This window comes from Geotrypetes seraphini, chromosome 14, assembly GCF_902459505.1.
Source record: "Geotrypetes seraphini chromosome 14, aGeoSer1.1, whole genome shotgun sequence".
Classification (NCBI taxonomy): domain Eukaryota; kingdom Metazoa; phylum Chordata; class Amphibia; order Gymnophiona; family Dermophiidae; genus Geotrypetes; species Geotrypetes seraphini.
In genome coordinates this window covers 18,373,825-18,392,807 of record NC_047097.1, presented here as the reverse complement: position 1 = coordinate 18,392,807, position 18,983 = coordinate 18,373,825, and the positions used below count along the sequence as shown (strand labels likewise).

At 43.9% G+C, this 18,983-nt stretch overlaps 1 protein-coding gene across 5 annotated transcripts in view; it reads left to right on the top strand.

The window, feature by feature from the left end:
• Positions 1-18,983, top strand: part of SLC12A1 (solute carrier family 12 member 1) — a 138,648-nt gene that overhangs the window by 40,136 nt on the left and 79,529 nt on the right. For all 5 annotated transcript variants that reach the window (XM_033920349.1, XM_033920345.1, XM_033920346.1 and 2 more), the window contains exons 6-10: positions 7-146; positions 6,486-6,596; positions 9,885-9,996; positions 12,089-12,216; positions 14,272-14,356. In XM_033920349.1, the coding sequence (XP_033776240.1) occupies positions 7-146; positions 6,486-6,596; positions 9,885-9,996; positions 12,089-12,216; positions 14,272-14,356 (576 nt within the window). The remainder of the gene's footprint in view (positions 1-6; positions 147-6,485; positions 6,597-9,884; positions 9,997-12,088; positions 12,217-14,271; positions 14,357-18,983) is intronic.

Genomic DNA, 18,983 nt, shown 5'->3' with positions numbered 1-18,983 from the left:
CTACAGGTGGCGCTTATTATCTTATCTCAAGAAGTCTGGGGCCTGAGTTTGGTGGATCAATCGGACTCATCTTTGCCTTTGCTAATGCTGTGGCAGTGGCTATGTATGTAGTTGGATTCTCGGAAACTGTTGTGGAGTTACTTAAGGTGAGCTTTATTAAACAAACTTGTACAGATGTAAAATACATTTTTAAAAAAAATTTGGTTAAATGGGTATATACTTTATATTCACACTCTAGTATTACTTGCTGAAACCATGCTAGGACCTCTCACAAGGCCTCTTTTCTTACCCTGTACGGTATCATTTCAGTCTACATGGCCACTGGATCAGTGGAAGCTAGTGTACACATGCACATCTCAGTGGTTACCAACAGACAGCCCCAATTATATATACTGTACCATATATACAGTAGACCCCCCCCGCAAATTCGCGAATCGCGGACTCAGTCATTCACAGTATTTTCTGACTGCCTCTTCCGGTCAGAAAATACAGGGAATATTTGACTGAGTCTGCGAATCAGCCTTCTGCACAGCGGTCAATTCCAATCAGCCTTCTGCACAGCCGAGTCCTCCTCATCTCCTTCCCCTTCTGCACAGCCTTTTGCACAGCCAAACCACCTGCCAGCCTAAATATTGATTTTTTTTTAGCACTCGCTGCCGCCCCTGCAGCACTCTCTGATTTGCTCCTAAACTGCACTTGTGGTTTTTCAAAATTCGCAGGTGCTCCTGTAATGGAACCCACGCAAATTTTAGCGGAGTAATGTACTCAAATATAAACCGATCCAAAGATAAACTGAGGTATCCTTTTTTTCCCTCCAAAAATGGGGAAAAAAGGTTGATCGAATAGAAACCAAAGTTAGAAATTTGGATTATCATGTGAGCCAATCTATAAAGACTGCTTACCCTCCCTCCCTATCAGCTATCTCGTAAGTCACTAAATATAATACAAATATCTGTGATGCATATATCCCAAAGCTAACATATTAACAAGGCCCCCTACATAGGAAAACTCAACTACAAAATCAAACTTAAATCTCAAGAAGCCATATGAAAGAGAAACAGCACTCTACACTTTGGAAAATAAAAAGAAAGCAATGTAAATTTACAGTAAAACTGCATTTTCTGTTCTTAAAATTAAAAATAAAATTATTTTCTTCTACCTTTGTTGCCTGGTCATTTTATTCACATTTATACCAGTTTCTGCTTTCTTCTGTCCTTTCTTAATTTTATTTCCAGGGTCTTCAGTCTATCTGCCTCTTTTCTCCTTCACTTCCTCTCCTACATCCATCTCTGACTTTAACCTTTTCCTTTCAATTTTTCTCCATTTATTTTTCTGCACCCCTTTCTGCTTCTACAGCTTTCCATCTCCCTCATCCTATTATTTGCCAGTTGTTGTTTTTTTTGCTAACTCTTCCTTCTCTCCCCCATTCCAACATCTTCTCTTTCTCTCTCTTTCCCTCTTTATTTTCCCTCTACTAACCAGTATCTATAGTCATGCCCCCTTAAGAACATAAGAATTGCAGCTGCTGGGTCAGACCAGTGGTCCTTCGTGCCCAGTAGTCTGCTCACGCGGCGGCCCTTAGGTCAAAGACCAGTGCCCTAACTGAGACTAGCCTTACCTGCGTACATTCTGATTCAGCAGGAACTTGTCTAACTTTGTCTTGAATCCCTGGAGGGTGTTTTCCCCTATAACAGACACCGGAAGGGCATTCCAGTTTTCTACCACTCTGGGTGAAGAAGAACTTCCTTAAGTTTGTATGGAATCTATCCCCTTTTAACTTTAGAGAGTGCCCTCTCGTTCTCTCTACCTTGGAGAGGGTGAACAACCTGTCTTTATCTACTAAGTCTATTCCCTTCATTATCTTGAATGATTCGATCATGTCCCCTCTCAGTCTCCTCTTTTCAAGGGACAAGAGGCCCAGTTTTTCTAATCTCTCACTGTACGGCAACTCCTCCAGCCCCTTAACCATTTTACTCGCTCTTCTCTGGACCCTTTCGAGTCGTACCGTGTCCTTCTTTAAGTATGGCGACCATTGCTGAACGCAGTATTCCAGGAGGGGGCATACCATGGCCTGGTATAGCAGCATGATAACCTTCTCCGATCTGTTTGTGATCCCCTTCTTAATCATTCCTAGCATTCTGTTCGCCCTTTTTGCTGCCGCCACACATTGCGCAGAAGGCTTCATTGACTTGTCAACCAGTACTCCCAAGTCTCTTTCCTGGGGAGTTTCTCCAAGTACTGCACCGGACATTCTGTATTCATGTATAAGATTTTTGTTACCGATATGCATCACCTTACACTTATCCACGTTAAACCTCATTTGCCATGCTGCGGCCCATTTTTCGAACGTGTTTGTCACTTTGCATGTCTTTACAATCTTCCTGCGTCTTCACTACTCTGAATAACTTCGTATTGTCTGCAAATTTATTCACCTCACTCGTCGTACCAATTTCCAGGTTGTTTATAAATATGTTGAAGAGATTAAAGCACCGAACTATGCGGCACTCCACTCATGACGCTTTTCCAATCCGCCTATAAAAACATAACAAAAACTGTGGATACAGATGTTCTGGAGATAATTTATTAAACACTGACAGATTTTTCTTTGTTGTGACTGTGGATCATTGGGTCTCCCCATTTTTCTTTGTTGTGCTTTTCCAGTCCGAGCATTGTCCATTTACCCGCACTCTCTGTTTCCTATCCGCCAGCCAGTTTTTAATTCAGGTGAGTATTTCACCCTCGATTCCATGGCTTGCAATTTTTTGAAGTAGTCGTTCATGCAGAACTTTGTCGAACGCAATTTTTTGAAGTAGTCGTTCATGCAGAACTTTGTCGACCGGGTCACCCTTGTCTATCTGCCTGTTTACTCCCTCGAAGAAGTACAGCAAGTTCGTCAAGCAAGATCTTCCTTTGCTGAAGCCGTGCTGGCTGGTCTTCATCAGATTGTGACTGTCAAGGTGATCAATGATGCGTTCCTTTATCAGCGCCTCTACCATCTTTCCCGGTACCGAGGTCAGACTCGCCAGTCTGTAGTTTCCCGGATCTCCCCTCAAACCTTTCTTGAAGATCAGCGTAACATTCACCACTTTCCAGTCTTCCAGAATCCTTCCTGATTTGATCGACAGATTGGCTATTAGTTGAAGCAGTTCAGCTATAGCCCCTTTCAGTTCCTTGATGACCCTCGGATGGATGCCATACGGTCCCAGGGATTTATCATTTTTAAGCATATTAATCTGCCTGTATACCATCAACCTTGTCAGTTTCCCGTCTTCGTTTCCTGCGAATAGCCTGTCGGCTTCCGGTATGTTGTGTATATCCTCTTCGATAAATACAGACACAAAAAATGTGTTCAGTTTGTCGGCGATGGCTTTGTCCTCCTTTAGCACTCCCTTGATTCCATGGTCATCCAACGGCCGTACCACTTCCTTTGCGGGTCGTTTCTCCTTAATATATCGAAAGAAAGGCTTGAAGTTTTTTACCTCCTTGGCTATTTTTTCCTCGTAGTCTCTTTTGGCCCCTGCTTTGATGTTTGTGCTTTTTCCAGTTTTCATCTGTTTTTGATCTTTTACATTCCTTAAACGAAGTCTTCTTGTCTCTGATCACTTCCTTCAACGCTACAGTGAGCCATGCCGGTTCCTTGTTCTTTTTCCTCTTGGATCCCTTGTTGATACATGGTATATATAGATTTTGCGCCTCGGTGACTGTGTCCATAAAAAGGGACCATGCTTGCTCTAGTGCTTATCCTCATCTTAATCTTCTTCCCCACCATGAGTCTCATCCCTTCGATGAAGCCGTCCACACAATGTGTGGCGGCAGCAAAAAGGGCAAACAGAATGCTAGGAATGATAAAGAAGGGGATCACGAACAGATCAGAGAAGGTTATCATGCCGCTGTACCGGGCATGGTAGGTCCTCACCTGAAGTATTGCGTCCAGCACTGGTCGCCGTACGTGAAGAAGGACACGGTACTACTCGAAATGGTCCAGAGAAGAGCGACTAAGATGGTTAAGGGGCTGGAGGAGCTGCTGTACAGTGAAAGATTAGAGAAACTGGGCCTCTTCTCCCTCGAACAGAGGAGATTGAGAGGGAACATGATCGAAACATTCAAGGTACTGAAGGGGATAGACTTAGTAGATAAGGAAAGGTTGTTCACCCTCTCCAAGGTAGAGAGAACAAGAGGGCACTCTCTAAAGTTGAAAGGGGATAGATTCCGTACAAATGTAAGGAAGTTCTTCTTCGCCTAGAGAGTGGTAGAAAGCTGGAACGCCCTTCCAGAGGCTGTTATAGGGAAAAACGCCCTCCAAGGATTCAAGACAAAGTTAGACAAGTTTCTGCTGAACAAGAATGTGCGCTGGTAGGGCTAGTCTCAGTTAGGGTGCTGGTCTTAGACCAGAGGGTCGCCGCGTGAGCGGACTGCTGGGCATGATGGACCACTGGTCTGACTCAGCAGTGGCAATTCTTATGTTCGGAAGTTCAGTGCCGTGGCCATCGTTCTGGATCGAGTTTTGCCCCTGTGTCCAGGTTGAAGCGGATCATATTGTGATCACTGCTTCCCAGTGTCCCTTTTACTTCTACACCTTCATCCAGCATATCTTCTTCCCCCTTTCCTCCAACACCTTATCTCCCTCCACCTCCATCCAAAATTTCTTCCCATTACCTTTTCCCTTTGCCACTTCCAACACTACCTACCTGGGGCTCTGGCTGTGGGGAATGGAGTCACGAGTCCAAGATAGGCTTGATATGCAAGACAGGCAGCTGATTTCTCCCAGCAGTGGCTGCGGCAGTCGTTCATGCAGTTTGCAGGTTGCCGGAAGGAGGGGGGAGTGAAGAGTCAGCAGTGTATCTGGATTGTGATCAACCCTGCTTTTGGTCCCAGTCCCGCTAAACCAGCTGGCAATGATGAAGCCAGATGCCACGGGTGCCTTCCCTCTTTTGCCAAATCACTATAGGCTCTGCTGTTCTCAATCCTGCCCCCTCAAAATCAGGAAGTAACTTCAGAGGAGGGCAGAATTGAGACCGGCAGAGCCTGTAGCGATTTGGCAAGAGGGAAGGCCCCTGAAGTGTCTGGCTTCATCATTGCTAGCTGGTTTAGCGGGCCCAGGACTGAAAGCAGGGTTGATTGCGATACAGATGGGCTGCTGACTCCTTACCCCCCCTCCTCCTTTACAGAATACTAGTTTAGCGCAGATCTTTTTTTGTGCCTAACTTTGGGCACCATTTACTGAATCGGGCCCTTTGTGTGTATCTCTAGCATTTTGGCACAAGTACTTACACTAGCTCCAAGGCTGGCTTAAGTGCTCACACTTATTTCCTGTTACACTTGTATTCTATAAAGGAAAGTAGACATCTTCGATGTCATGTCCTTAACTTTTAGGAAGTCATTGAAGACAGTATTGTTTCAGCATTATTATGGTACTAAAGATCTTGAATAAGATATTATGAACTATTAAAGGGGGTTTTGTTCTGATGATTTATTTGTCGTTAATGCATTATGTTGATGTAATTGTAATATAATGTATGAGGATGTACTTTGTATATATTTTTTGTACCAATGAAAACAAAAACTGTGGATACAGATGTTCTGGAAATAATTTATTAAACACTGACTTTTTTTGCTACTTCAGCTTTTCTGCGGTGTTCTTTTCTCACATGTTTAAAGACAATAGACTGTTTTCAGTCCAATTTTTTATATGTGAGTTTGCAAACCATTGGACCCCTGAGGAAGGCGTGTTCGCCGAAACACGGCCCGTGTAGGCTTCAGTTGGATTTTTATCACAGTATTTTTTATCATTGTACTTTTTTAATTGAATTTTCATGGTTTTATATGTCAGTGTTTAATAAATTATCTCCAGAACATCTGTATCCACAGTTTTTGTTTTTATCGGTGGATTGTTTTCACTGTGGATTATTGGGTCTCCCCATTTTTCTATATTTTTTGTACACCACTTAATACTTATGTCAACAGCAGTAAATCAAGAAAATAAATCCAGTCAAATCCAATCTATTTTGCTTTATAGAATAGGTGTCCTCCAGGTGCCTAATAGAGGTCCCTAACTGCATTAGTAAGTGTTAATGCAGTAGTGCACTGTAGCAAATCTAGCCTTTTGATACTGTTATGGACCACAAATTTTATTCAACTGACTAATTAATCTACCCGTTTTCTAATCTTCCAGCTAGAGCTCCTGTGATGTGTGCTGAGTTTTGTGAATGGTTGAACTTGCCAGTATTATACCAAAGGACTGGAATGGAAAATTCCATTACAATTCTTTGATAAAATTATAAGGAGACTCACTGAGTAAAGGAAATCTCAGAAACACAAATGACCATGCATTAATTTGTACCTCTCTCAGTTACTTATGAAATGGCACATAATTGTGACAGTTGGCAAGAGTAAAACTTTCCATTCTGTCAGTGCTATTTTCTTTGTCAATAACTTTTGACATCTCACCTAAAAGGTTCTGAGTAACATGTCATTTTATCTTTTAGGACAGTAATGCAATAATGGTGGATGACGTCAATGATATTAGAATTGTGGGTTCCATCACTGTAGTGTTGCTTTTGGGCATATCTGTGGCTGGGATGGAGTGGGAAGCAAAGGTAAATCTTAATGTCACAATATAGAACTTGGTGACCAAAGGTGACTGACTGTGATAATTATTCTTGTTTTCAGCCATGATTTAATATGCCATCTTTTCTGTTTTAATTTTGCAATTTCCTCCTGGTACTCTATACTTCCAACCCAATTGGAACCAGGGTTGGGATCTGACACCATGATCCTTTGTTTGTAACTACTCAGGGGTTTTTCTTATACAGTATGTATATTATATCTCCTGCCCCCAGCATAACTAGTTTAGTCATTATAATGATGGTCTTAGGCCAAGGGCCAACACAAAGGCTCCTTCCAGAACCATGTAATCACTGGTCCTAAATCTAGTATCACCTTTATAGTTCATATTTATTTGATATTCCTCAATTTACAATGGTTAAAAATAAGGAAGTATATACAAGCAAACAACCAGAAACAAAGGAAAGATTCACTACAAGAGAGAGACAGCAGGGAGAAAGAAATCAAACATATGTACAGATCATGTAAGGGCAGGTCAACCATGAATGGTGAAGTGGCACCAGGGTAACTCAAAGGGAATGCTGGTTGAAAATTATGAATGAGGTTTCCAGTATTATCTCTAAGGGCAAGCTGATCCAGAGGGGAAGGGCAATACACTCATACAGGAGTGTCTTGTGCATGCAGTGACCATGACTTCCTTTATAGCGGCCCCAACCCCAACTGACCCAAGTTTGAACTGAGAACCTTTGACACAGTAATGCAGGCACAGACCTGCTCTCTGAGCCTTCAGCTTGGCATATGCCCCCTTTCTCGCAAGTTGATGAAAAATTATCTTTAGGAATAGCATTCGATAGGAAGAAGGAAATCTGGCAGTGGGGAAGCGAAGGTAAAGCTAAGGGACCAAGTAAAGTCTGTGCTATTTCAGTAATAAGGGGAAATGAATAAGTTACGTGGGCTTTGCAATCTTTATCTGCCATCATTACCTAAGGGCTCCTTTTACTAAGCTGCGCTAGCGTTTTTAGCGCGCGCACAAGATGAACACGCGCTATAGTGCACGCTAGCTGAAAAATTACCACCTGCTTAAAAGGAGGCGGTAGCGGCTAGCACGTATGGCATTTTAGCGCACGCTATTCCGCACATTAAGGCCCTAAGGCACCCTTGTAAAAGGAGCCCTAAGTTTCTGTGATATAGAGTTGGAGGCCAGGTTCCTATGTTCCTGCCTCTAACATGAAGATTTCACTACTTCTTTTCTTGTTATGCCATGTAGGTGTCCCAGCCTAAAATGAATTCTTTTTTAAAAACTTTTTATGTATTGAAATTTTAATATACTTCACAAGAATTTCCTCTTGTACAAGAAAAACAGATGGAAAACATCAAATTAACATGCCAGCAAAAAAACAGCCAAACATAAGGAAAAAGATTAATCTTTCTTAGACCACAAACTCAGGATATAATAGAGTGAAAAGAAACTCAAATTTAGAAAATCCAATTAAGGAATAGGCGTAACAGCAATGACCCCATAACCTTACTGCTATTCACAATTGTTAAACCTTCCCAGCTGCCAGGCTCTTCAAATCCAGAAAAATTCATAACTGCTCTGGTGTATAAAAAACATATTTTAACTCCCAAGTACTTTATCAAACATCTACATGGGTATGCTAAAACAAATGTTGCTCCGAGAGTTAATGTCTCAGTTCTCATAGCTAGAAACAATTTTCTCCGCTCTGTGTAGTTCTTGTGATGTCAGGGAATATCCAAACTTGATTCCCATGAAACAAACTTTGAGAGTTACAAAAATACAATCTCATGATAGCATTTACATCCTGCTCAAAAACAAAGGATATTAATAATGTAGCCCTCTCTGTAGATTTGGACAATGTGGTTTCTAGCAATTCCGTAACATTTAAAGAATCATCCACTTTTTGATGTAATTCCTCTACTTCTGGTGTAGGACCAACTGCTTTCTTAGTTGGCAAATAATATACAGTGGTACCTTGGATTACGAGCATAATCCGTTCCAGGAGCATGCTCGTAATCCAAAATGCTCGTTTATCAAAGCGAGTTTCCCCATAGGAAATAATGGAAACTCGCTTTGATGCGTTCCCCCCCCCCCCTCCAAAAGAACCGGCATTGGTCCCCCCGATGGCCCCCCCTGCGATCCAGCACCCCCCTCCCGCGATTGGCCACCCCCCCCCGCCGCTTCTTACCCTCATCTGGGCACCGACACCGGCATGTCCTGTGCTTGGTGCCGGTGCCCGAAGATTGACCTCTTCTGCTGGGCCTTGAGCATCTGAGCACGTGAACTCACAGGCCTTGAGCATGCGCAGATGCTCAAGGCCCAGCAGAAGAGGAGGCCAATCGCGTCGGGGGGGGGGTGCTGGATCACTGGGGGAGGGTGTCAGATCGCGGGGGGGGGAGGGTGCCGGATTGTGGTGGGGCGCTCATAAATCGAACCATGCTCGGTTTCCGAGGCATCGATTTTGCAAATGTTTTGCTCGTCTTGCAAAACACTCGCAAATCGGTGCACTCGTAAACCGAGGTACCACTGTATATGATTCCATGGCAGTGTATGTTCAGGGGAAATTTTTAATACTTCAATTAAATATCTCTTCAGCATATCTGTGGGCACCACACCAAAAGCCTTCAGAAAATTCAAAAGCCAAATATTTATTGCATCTGGGCCCCAGTTTGTTAGAAGTCTGCCCAGAAGTGGTCTTCCCAATCTCTAAAGCTCTCATCAAAGCTCACTCCAGTTATTAACTCATTTAATTTTTGCTTTAATTGGATTCCATCCTTTTTCTATATAGTATGAATCAATAGTTACATTTCACTTGCTAAAAGGGTAGTGTTCCCTATCCCATTTAGCAGCCTTTTATCTATTTATTCAATTTTCTATACTGTTCTCCCAGGGGAGCTCAGAACGGTTTACATGGTGGGCTCATAATCTATCTAATATACCTGGGGCACCAATTGACCTGCCCAGGGTTACATTGTGCAGCGTGGGCCTGAACCCACAACCCCAGGGTGCCGAGACTGCAGTTCCAACCCATGTGCCATACTCTCAGACATAGTGTGGTAGAAGATAGCATGGCAAACATTGTCCGACAGAGATGACAAAACAGTTAACAAAACATGGAAGCATAATATGACAAAACTTGGTATGGTGAGCATAGTATGACAAAACAGCATGGCAAACACGACTTCACCTTTTCAAATATTGACCTTTTTTATTTCTGTAATATATAAAAAAATATGTTGTGACTTTGCAAAAACATTTTTTTAAATGGCCTTTTAGTAAGATATCTATATTTTATTCACAGGCACAAGTGCTGCTGTTAGTGATACTTCTTATTGCAATTGTAAACTTTTTCGTTGGAACAGTCATTCCAACCAACAATGAAAAGAGGTCTAGAGGGTTTTTTAATTACCAGGGTAAGTATGCAAGTTCAAAATACCAATTTTGTGTATGAATGAATAGGTTCTACCTTCAATAACATTTATATGAGCACAAAGGGCCGGATTCTGTAAACAGCACTTTGTAGGTGGCTTGGCGCGGTTGTCAATCATGTATAGTGACGCCTAAGCAGACAGGTATTGCTAGACATCCTAAAAGGTAGGTGCCCCTCCATTACGCCAACTTTTTGCTGGCCTAAGTTACCAGCGCCTATCTCGGATACCTAATGATGCCTAAGTCAATCATGCCTATTCTTCGCCCCTAACCACACCACATCGGTAGGCGTTTTTAGGTATGGGAGGGCACTTTCACTTAGGCGTTGCTAGGTGTCCTAAAAGTTCAGCAGCCAAACTCTTAAATTGTTTAACCTTTTTTTTTTTTTATTGAAAACCGGCACGGTCAATTACCACACCTATTAAGTCAATTAAAAAAAATTAGGCATGGATCCCAAACTTAAGCATTTTCTAGGTGGCTGCAATTAGGGCACCTAGTGGTGCCTAATGTAGGTATCCTATATAGAATATGGCCTAAAGTTCATGACAAATATGATTTATTTGTAAAGATTAATATTAATGAAATTGAGAATAGAAGAAATTGTCAGGAATCAAAGATGTACAAGGCACATGATTGATCATAGTGAAATATGGGACAAAATTCTGTAAATGGCATCCAAATCTGGGTCCTGAAAAAAATGAGAGCTAAGCACTGTTCTATAAATTGCTTTGGGTGCCATTTGTAGAATAGCACTTTGTGCCAATTTTGGGTGTGAGGATTTCACCAACTGAAACCTGGTGTAAATCCATGTGCCTAAATTAGGCACTGATCCCCTGAATTCTACTGCACAATACATTTCTCCCTCGGTATTCGTGGGGGATAGGGGCAGAGCCATACCGCAAATGGAAAAAACCCGCAAATATCTTCTTGTCCAGCTCTGACCCACCCCCGTCTCCCTCCCGCTTTCCCCTGGCATCCCGGATATACCTGGTGGTCTAGCAGGCTTTCAGGGCAGGAGCAATCTTCCTACGCAGGTCAGCGGGGGGGGGGGCCGATCATGGGTTCGATGGGATGGTCGTTGGGGGTGGTTGTGTCGAGGGCAGGAGGGCCTGGGATCCCTCCTGCCCATATTGTAGTGGGGGGTGGGTGGTAGGGGGTCCACCTGGGCAGGAGGGGTTGGGCTCCCTCCTGCCCGATCTTGTAAGGGATGGAGGGCGAGAGGCCAGGAGGGCTTGGGTTCCCTCCTGGCCCCATCGGACTCGGGGTGGGGGGATTATAGATAGTGGGGCAGGAGGGCTTGGGCTCCCTCCTGCCCCAAACGTAATCAGGGGGGCCGCGGGGCAGGAGGGCTTGGGCTCCCTCCTGGCCCCATCGGACTCGGCGGGGGGGGGATCGCAGGGCAAGAGGGCTTGGGCTCCCTCTTGACCCGATCTTCATTGGGAGTTTGGGGGTGCCGCGGGGCAAGAGGGCTTGGATTACCACTTGCCCCTATGTCGGGGAGGTCGGGTGCCGCGGGGCAAGAGGGCTTGGACTCCCTCTTGACCCAATGTCTTGGGGGGTGGGGATGGATTCTGTAACCGGTGTTGTTTTTGACAGACACTGGTTATAGAATCCAGCTTTTAGGTGAAGGACTGGCTCCTCCTTCGCCTAAAAGCCCTTGTGTTGGACGTTTGGGGCTTAGGCATTTTTTTGGTTCATTATGGGGTTCATTATGGGGTATAAGTTTAGATGTAGTGGTGGTTTGGGCGTTTAAACAGCTGAACGTAGAGGCAGGCCATTATCAAAAAAACATTTTCCCTGCTTCTGCTTTCAACGTTTAAGGCCTTAGGCCAAAAGGGGACTTAGATGTTTTTTTTGATTATGCTCCTCCACCTGTTTATTTTTTGCCCATGTACAGTTATGAAAGTACCCACTTTTGACGAGATGTGTCAGAACTTAGATGGAGACCTGCTTCAGTATACTGGAAATGCAGGTCAAACAGAAATCCAGAACTCTAAGCTTAATCCACTGTACTATGCCCACTTCCTCAGACATTAAGATAGGGTTAACTTATACCATTTTCTCTTTCATTTCTAGCATTAATATTTGCGGAAAATTTTGGACCAGATTTCAGAGGCGAAGAAGGTTTTTTTTCAGTTTTTGCCATTTTTTTCCCAGCAGCTACAGGTATTCTTGCAGGAGCAAATATCTCAGGAGACTTGAAGGTATTCTTTTCAATATGTATTAACTTTGCAACATTGCCATTGTTCAAGATATTGAAGACAAAGTATGTCAAAATGACCTAACAGAGCCTGTGCTATAAATTTTGTGCTAAAAATTATTTTTTGATTGACTTGCTGTCCCTAAAATATATTTTGTATGCATATTATTCCCCAAAAAATGTCATACATGCTTCTTGCTTCAAGAAATGCTCACGTTAATTGACCCAAAGAGAGAAGGCTGATTAACAGAGAGGATTTTTCTCTCTCTAATCCCCACTAATGAAAGCTGCCCACCTCCTCAATCTCTTTACTTTTCAACAACACCAGAACCCCTTCCCCAGCATGCCATCACCCTTCTCTCTGTACCACCATTGCAATACCATTCGGTGAGTGTCATGATCCCTCCGTTACTCCAATAGTACTATCTCAACATCTCCCGGGCCATAGAATACCCTCAAGCCCTCTTCAAACCACTCTTACCCAGCAAAATCACTTGCCATCCCTCAGGAGAGTCCTGTTGTTCATGGATCCTGTTGCTCGTGGCTGCTGAATAATACTGTTAGGGAAGATTCAGCCCATCACCTCATATATATTGTTATATATATTGGAATTTTTGATGTGTATATGTTTGGATGTAAGGCACCAAGGTAGTAGATTTAGATTGATGGGATACAAAGTTTTGAATAGAATAAAATAAATAAAAATAGAAATTCAGGATTGTCCCTCCCTCCATAAGAATGGATCCCCCAGACCTACCTATGCTCCCTTGTGGTTCAGTGCAGGCACTGGGGGCAGGAGCAAAGGCCCTTGCTCATGCCCCTTGTGGCTACCAGTACCAAATGGCTGCTGCGACCTCTCGCAGCAGCTCATGGTATATGTGTAGTAGGATGGAGGAAATTGGGGGACTTGTTTTTAGCTACTAAAGGTTATGCGGGTCCTAACTGGGCCCTAGCTGAAAATCAGTTGGCTCACTTACATGGGGCGTTCAATAAATTATGTTCTTATGTTCTTATCTATCTCAGTAGGAAAGAAGATTTTTCAAAGAATTTTTGTTTCATTTTCAATATACACTTCTCCCTCCGAATCCGTGGTTTCAGCATCCGCGGATTCGGTTATTTGCGATTTTTGAACAAATTTTTTTTTGGGGGGGCTATTTTAAGCCCTGTAAACCCCCTTAAGCCTTACCTGGTGGTCTAGCGGTTTTTCGGGGCAGGAGCGATCTTCCCACGCTCCTGCCCCGTGCAGATCGCTCATAGGAAATTGCTGCCTTGAGCATTCATGGATCTCCTTTGGCTTTTTCCCTTCTTTTGTGAGAAATTTTATCACTGAACAGAGCTCTAAATCTAGTAGTTTCTTACTTGATTTGCACAAGGACTCTCCTGACATCCTGTCACTTGGAATGTTAGACTCACACTGAGCTGCAACTATGCATGAGTAACCCGTGAGACATGTCACAACATGCACAGACTTGTTTCAACATGCTTGCTACTTTCTTTCATACTCAGGTAGATAAATTATTGAACACCCCTCGTAATAAAGGTCAATATTCAATAGTTTTGCCTTGCTAACTTTGCTAATACACTGTTTTAAACTCCAAATTCTCCATCCCTTCTAACTGACTAAATTTTGTCTAGCAGATCTTGGCAGACACAAAATTTAGTCAGGCAAAACCAGGAAGCCCTGGACATGGATAGACTTTGGTCAGTCAACACTGAAATGCAACACTGGCTGGCCAAAATTACCTGCCTATCTCTGGTGAACCAAATAAGCCTATAGTTAGCCAGGCTACTTTGTCCAGTTATCCTTAGACTGGATATTGAATATACGGATTAAGTTAAGCCACAGTGTCATCGGGTTAACTTTGTTCTCACACAGCCTATTGAATATTGGCCACTCTGTTTTATGAATGAGTTATTAATGTACAAGATTATTATAGCTTCAGATAGCTACCCAAATAGTTGACCCACTGTGTACTTTCCAATTTACTTTTTTCTAAGGTCCTAAATCTAATCAATACTGTGTCTTTTATGCTTTCTCGTTATTATTTCTTTGTGTAAGGATCCACAAGGAGCAATCCCAAAGGGAACAATGTTAGCTATCTTTATTACAACTGTTGCCTACCTAGCTGTTGCTATATGTGCAGGTGAGCAGTATTATGATTTTAGTAATATAAGCAAGTTTTAAATTATGGTCTCAAATAATTGGCACCCATCTGTGATAAAGCATGTAAGCTACACTGTTGTAATCAAAAACTGAAATCTAGCATGCATTCCCCCAGTTTCATCCTAGTACATTTTGAGAACAAAAGTATTTAGAGCCTGCAGGAACCAACATAGCTGCTTGTTATTCCTTCCGCTATTGAGAGATGATTGAGGCCTCTGTTTCGAAAGCATGTTAAATTAATGTGGTGTTCATTCACTGTAGCAAGGGTTACCACATGCTGATTAGTAAATCTGTCCTTTTTTAAATAATGAGGCTGTGTGTATTAACTGTATTAAAGTTAACATGAGCCCTGTTAAATTAACAAGGGTTCACACACTTTCATAATAGAAGCCTAATAAAGGAAAGACAAACTAATTAAATGGAAACACAGAAACATGATAGCAGATAAAGGCCAAATGGCTTATCCAGTCTGCCCATCTGCAGCATCCACTATCTCCTCCACTTCCTAAGAGATCCCATGTGCATGTCCCACGCTTTATTGAACCCAGCCGGTCTTTGTCTCCACCACCTCTACCGGGAGACTAATCCACACATCTATCATCCTTTTTATAAAAAAGTATTTCCTTAGATTATTCCTGAGCCTATCACCTCTTAACTTCATCCTATGTCCTTTCATTCCGGAGCTTCCTTTCAAATGAAAGAGGCTCACATCATGCACATTTAAATGTCTCTCAAGAATCCAAATCGCAATAACTGATTGTATTTAAATGTCTCTTTCATATCTCTCTTCTCCCGCCTTTCCTCCAAAATATACATATTGAGATCTTTAAGTCTGTCCCCATACATAGAAACATGATGGCAGATAAAGGCCAAATGGCCCATCTAGTCTACCCATCCAGAGTAACCATTATCTCTTTCTCTCTCCGAGAGATCCCACGTGCCTATCCCAGGCCCTTTTGAATTCAGACAAAGTCTCTGTCTCCACCATCTCTTCTTGGAGACTGTTCCATGCATCTACCACCCTTTCTGTAAAAAAGTATTTCCTTAGATTAATCTGGAGCCTATCACCTCGACCTCGACTTCCACTTCTGCACCGGCTTCGACGCCCTTGAAGGTCTCGACAGTGCCCCCTGTGAAGACGTCCTCGATGGGTAAGTCTCCTGTGTCTCTTTCAGGTGCCGTACCTAAGAAGCCACCAGAGTCCTCCTTGCACCCTCCTTCTAAGTGTGCCTCCAAGATAAGGGAATACTCACCTTCGAGGTCGCCCTCTTTGGAGCGCACTGCTGCACCTACAAGATCAGATCCTTCTGTCTCGGTGCCAATGCTCGAGGACATGCTCAAGTCCATCTTGACCACTCAGATATCCTCCATCGTGGCTCAACTGGTTCCGTCCTCGACTCTGCCTCGGGTAGACCAGCCTGAGACTCAACCGGATCCTCAAGTCCTCGTGTCTCGAGGCAGGTCTCATGCATCGAAGCAGTTGTCCTCCAGTGATTCTTCACCTGATTTGCCTCGTTCGAAGCATTGCTCGAAGCATTCGAGGCACCTTGCTTCCAAGCTTCGTCGTGAGTCCTCTGCATTGCACTCTTCTCTGGATCGCTCTTCCACCTCGAAGCACAGGTCTCGACTGCACTCTGCCTCGACCCAAAGTCCATCCAGGTCAAGGACTCCTCCTTTGAAGCCAGCTCGCCGGGACTCTTCTTCTCCTGCTTAGACTCATTCTGTGCCTCGCACTCCAGGTGCATCTCCATTGCGGAGTCTGAAGCGTAGACATTCTATGACTCCACCTCACAGTGCAGCTTCTTCTGTTACCATGCATCTTGAGTCTGAACCAGTCTCTCAATACTCTAGGGAGGCTTCCCCTTTCTACTTGGTGGCTCCAAAGTCTCGTAGCCCTTCCCCAGATGAAGCCTCTGATTCTAAGTCCACTTCCTTTGCCAAGTTTGTGTTTGACATGGGACAAGCTCTCAAACTGGGCCTCCATTCAGACTCCAAATATTTGGCAGATATGGAACTTTTTCATCCACCTAAAGAGTCTTTGAGATTGCTTATGACTCCTGTTGTTCGTAATATGGAAACTCCTTATTCCATCATTGCTATTCCATCTAAGCAGGAATCCCGTTATCGTACTGTTCCCTGTAAGGGATTTGAGAATTCCCAACTCTCTCATCAATCCTTGGTGGTGGAATCATCTTTGAAGAAAGCCCATCCTGCCAAGATCTATGCTGCAGTCCCTCCAGGCAGGGAGGGTCATACTATGGACAAGTTTGGTCGCCGTTTATACCAAAACTCTATGATGGCAAATCAAATTCTTAACTATAATTATGTTTTCACCAATTATTTCAAACATTTCCTCAAATTGTTGCCTTCTTTTTATCCTGATGTTTCCAAGGCTCGCCTTTCGGAGTTCAAGTAAATCCTTAAGACTCTTTCTCAATTGAGACTTTTTATCCTGCAAGCCTCTTATGATGCTTTCGAACTATCATCTAGAGTCTCAGCTTTTGCTGTAGCCTTGCGTAGATTGGCTTGGCTATGCATTGTCGACATTGATCCCAACCTCCAGGATCGTTTGGCAAACTTACCATGTCAAGGAAACAAGTTATTTGACGATTCTATTGAGGCAGCCACTAATCGTCTCTCAGAACATGAGCACTCTTTTGCTTCTCTCATTAGACCTAAGCCCAAGACTCCACCAGCTAGGGCATATAAACAGACTCCACGTCATTACCCTCAGAAAACGACTCCTGCTTTTTCCAGGCCTCCACCTCGCCGTCCTCAGCAGTAGCAACGTCAACAGAAGTCACAAACTCCTGCTGCCACCAAGCCAGCTCAGTCTTTTTGACGTTCTCAGCTTGAGCATTCCAATCTCCCTATTTCATAATTCTCCTCTGCCCATAGGGGGGGTCGCCTGTCCACTTTTTATCACCAGTGGGAGCTCATCACCTCAGATCTCTGGGTTCTTACCATCCTGTGAGAGGGATACTCTCTTCGCTTGCTTCAGGTGCCTCCAGATCACCCTCCAAGAGAGTGTCCTTCCAATCAGTCGCAACTTCCCCTTCTTCTTCACAAAGCTCGAGCTCTCCTTCGCCTTCGAGCTGTCGAGGAAATTCCTCTGTCTCAGCGGAACTTGGGGTTCTATTCTCGTTACTTTCTAGTTCCCAAGAAGACGGGGGATTTGCGACCCATTCTGGACCTCAGAGCTCTCAACAAATTCTTGGTCAAGGAGAAGTTTCGCATGCTCTCTTTGCCGACCTTGTACTCCCTGATGGCTCAGGGAGATTGGATGTTCTTGCTGGACCTCAAGGATGCTTATAATCTTATCCCTATTCATCCAGCCTTTCGCAAGTACCTCAGATTCAAGGTGGGTGATCTTCATCTCCAATAAAGAGTCCTTCCTTTTGGCTTAGCCTCCTCCCCCAGAGTATTTACAAAGTGTCTGGTGGTGGTAGCTGCAGCAGCTCTTCGCACCCAGGGTCTTCAAGTATTTCCATACCTAGACGACTGGCTCATCCAGGCCCCCTCTCTTCCAGGGGTTATTGCAGCGACCCAACAGACTATTACATTCCTTCAAAGTCTGGGGTTCCAAGTCAACTTTCCCAAGTCTCAGTTGACCTCATCACAGTCTCTCCAATTCATTGGCGCGACCCTGGATACTGTCAGCCTGAGAGCATATCTATCACGTCAAGATGCCCTCATTTGGCTTTGCCAGCAGGTGTCTTGTCTTCATTCATTTCTGCAAGGCAATTGATGATTCTGCTCGGTCACATGGCTTCTACGGTTCATGTGACTCCTTTTGCCAGATTTCACCTTCGCATTCCTCAGTGGACCCTGGCATCTCAATGGCAACAAGCCAAGGACCCACCTTCTCAACAAATTATAGTAACTCCTTTGTTGAAGAACTCTCTCCGCTGGTGGATACTCTCTTCCAATCTTTCCAGAGGTTTACTGTTCCACAATCTTCCTCATCAGAAAGTTCTCACAACCGATTCGTCCACTTACGCATGGGGAGCCCATGTAGATAGTCTCCGTACTCAAGGGCTGTGGACTTCAACAGACCGTCAGTGTCACATCAATCTGTTGGAACTCAGAGCGATTTTTAATGCTCTCAAAGCTTTTCAGCACCTTCTTCACGACACAGTAGTTCTTGTCTGGACGGACAACCAGGTGGCCATGTATTATGTCAACAAACGGAGGGACAGGTTCTCACTCCCTTTGTCGGGAGGCTCTGAGGCTGTAGCATTGGGCGATTCATCGCAACATCTTTCTCAGAGCTGTCTACATTCAGGGTCAACACAACTGTCTGGAGGACAAATTGAGTCATCTGCAACCTCATGACACTCAATTCCCCCACACTTCGTCAGATGTTTGCTCGTTGGGGGACCCCTCAAATAGACCTTTTTGCGTCCCCCCTCAACAACAAACTGCCTCAGTTTTGCTCCCGCATCTACTCTCCTCAATGTCTCGAGGCGGATGCTTTTCTACTGGACTGGAGGAATCAATTTCTTTATGCCTTCCCTCCATTTCCACTGATTCTCAGGACTCTTGTCAAGCTCCAGATGGAATGTGCCACTATGATTCTGATAGCTCCTCGGTGGCCCAGACAACCG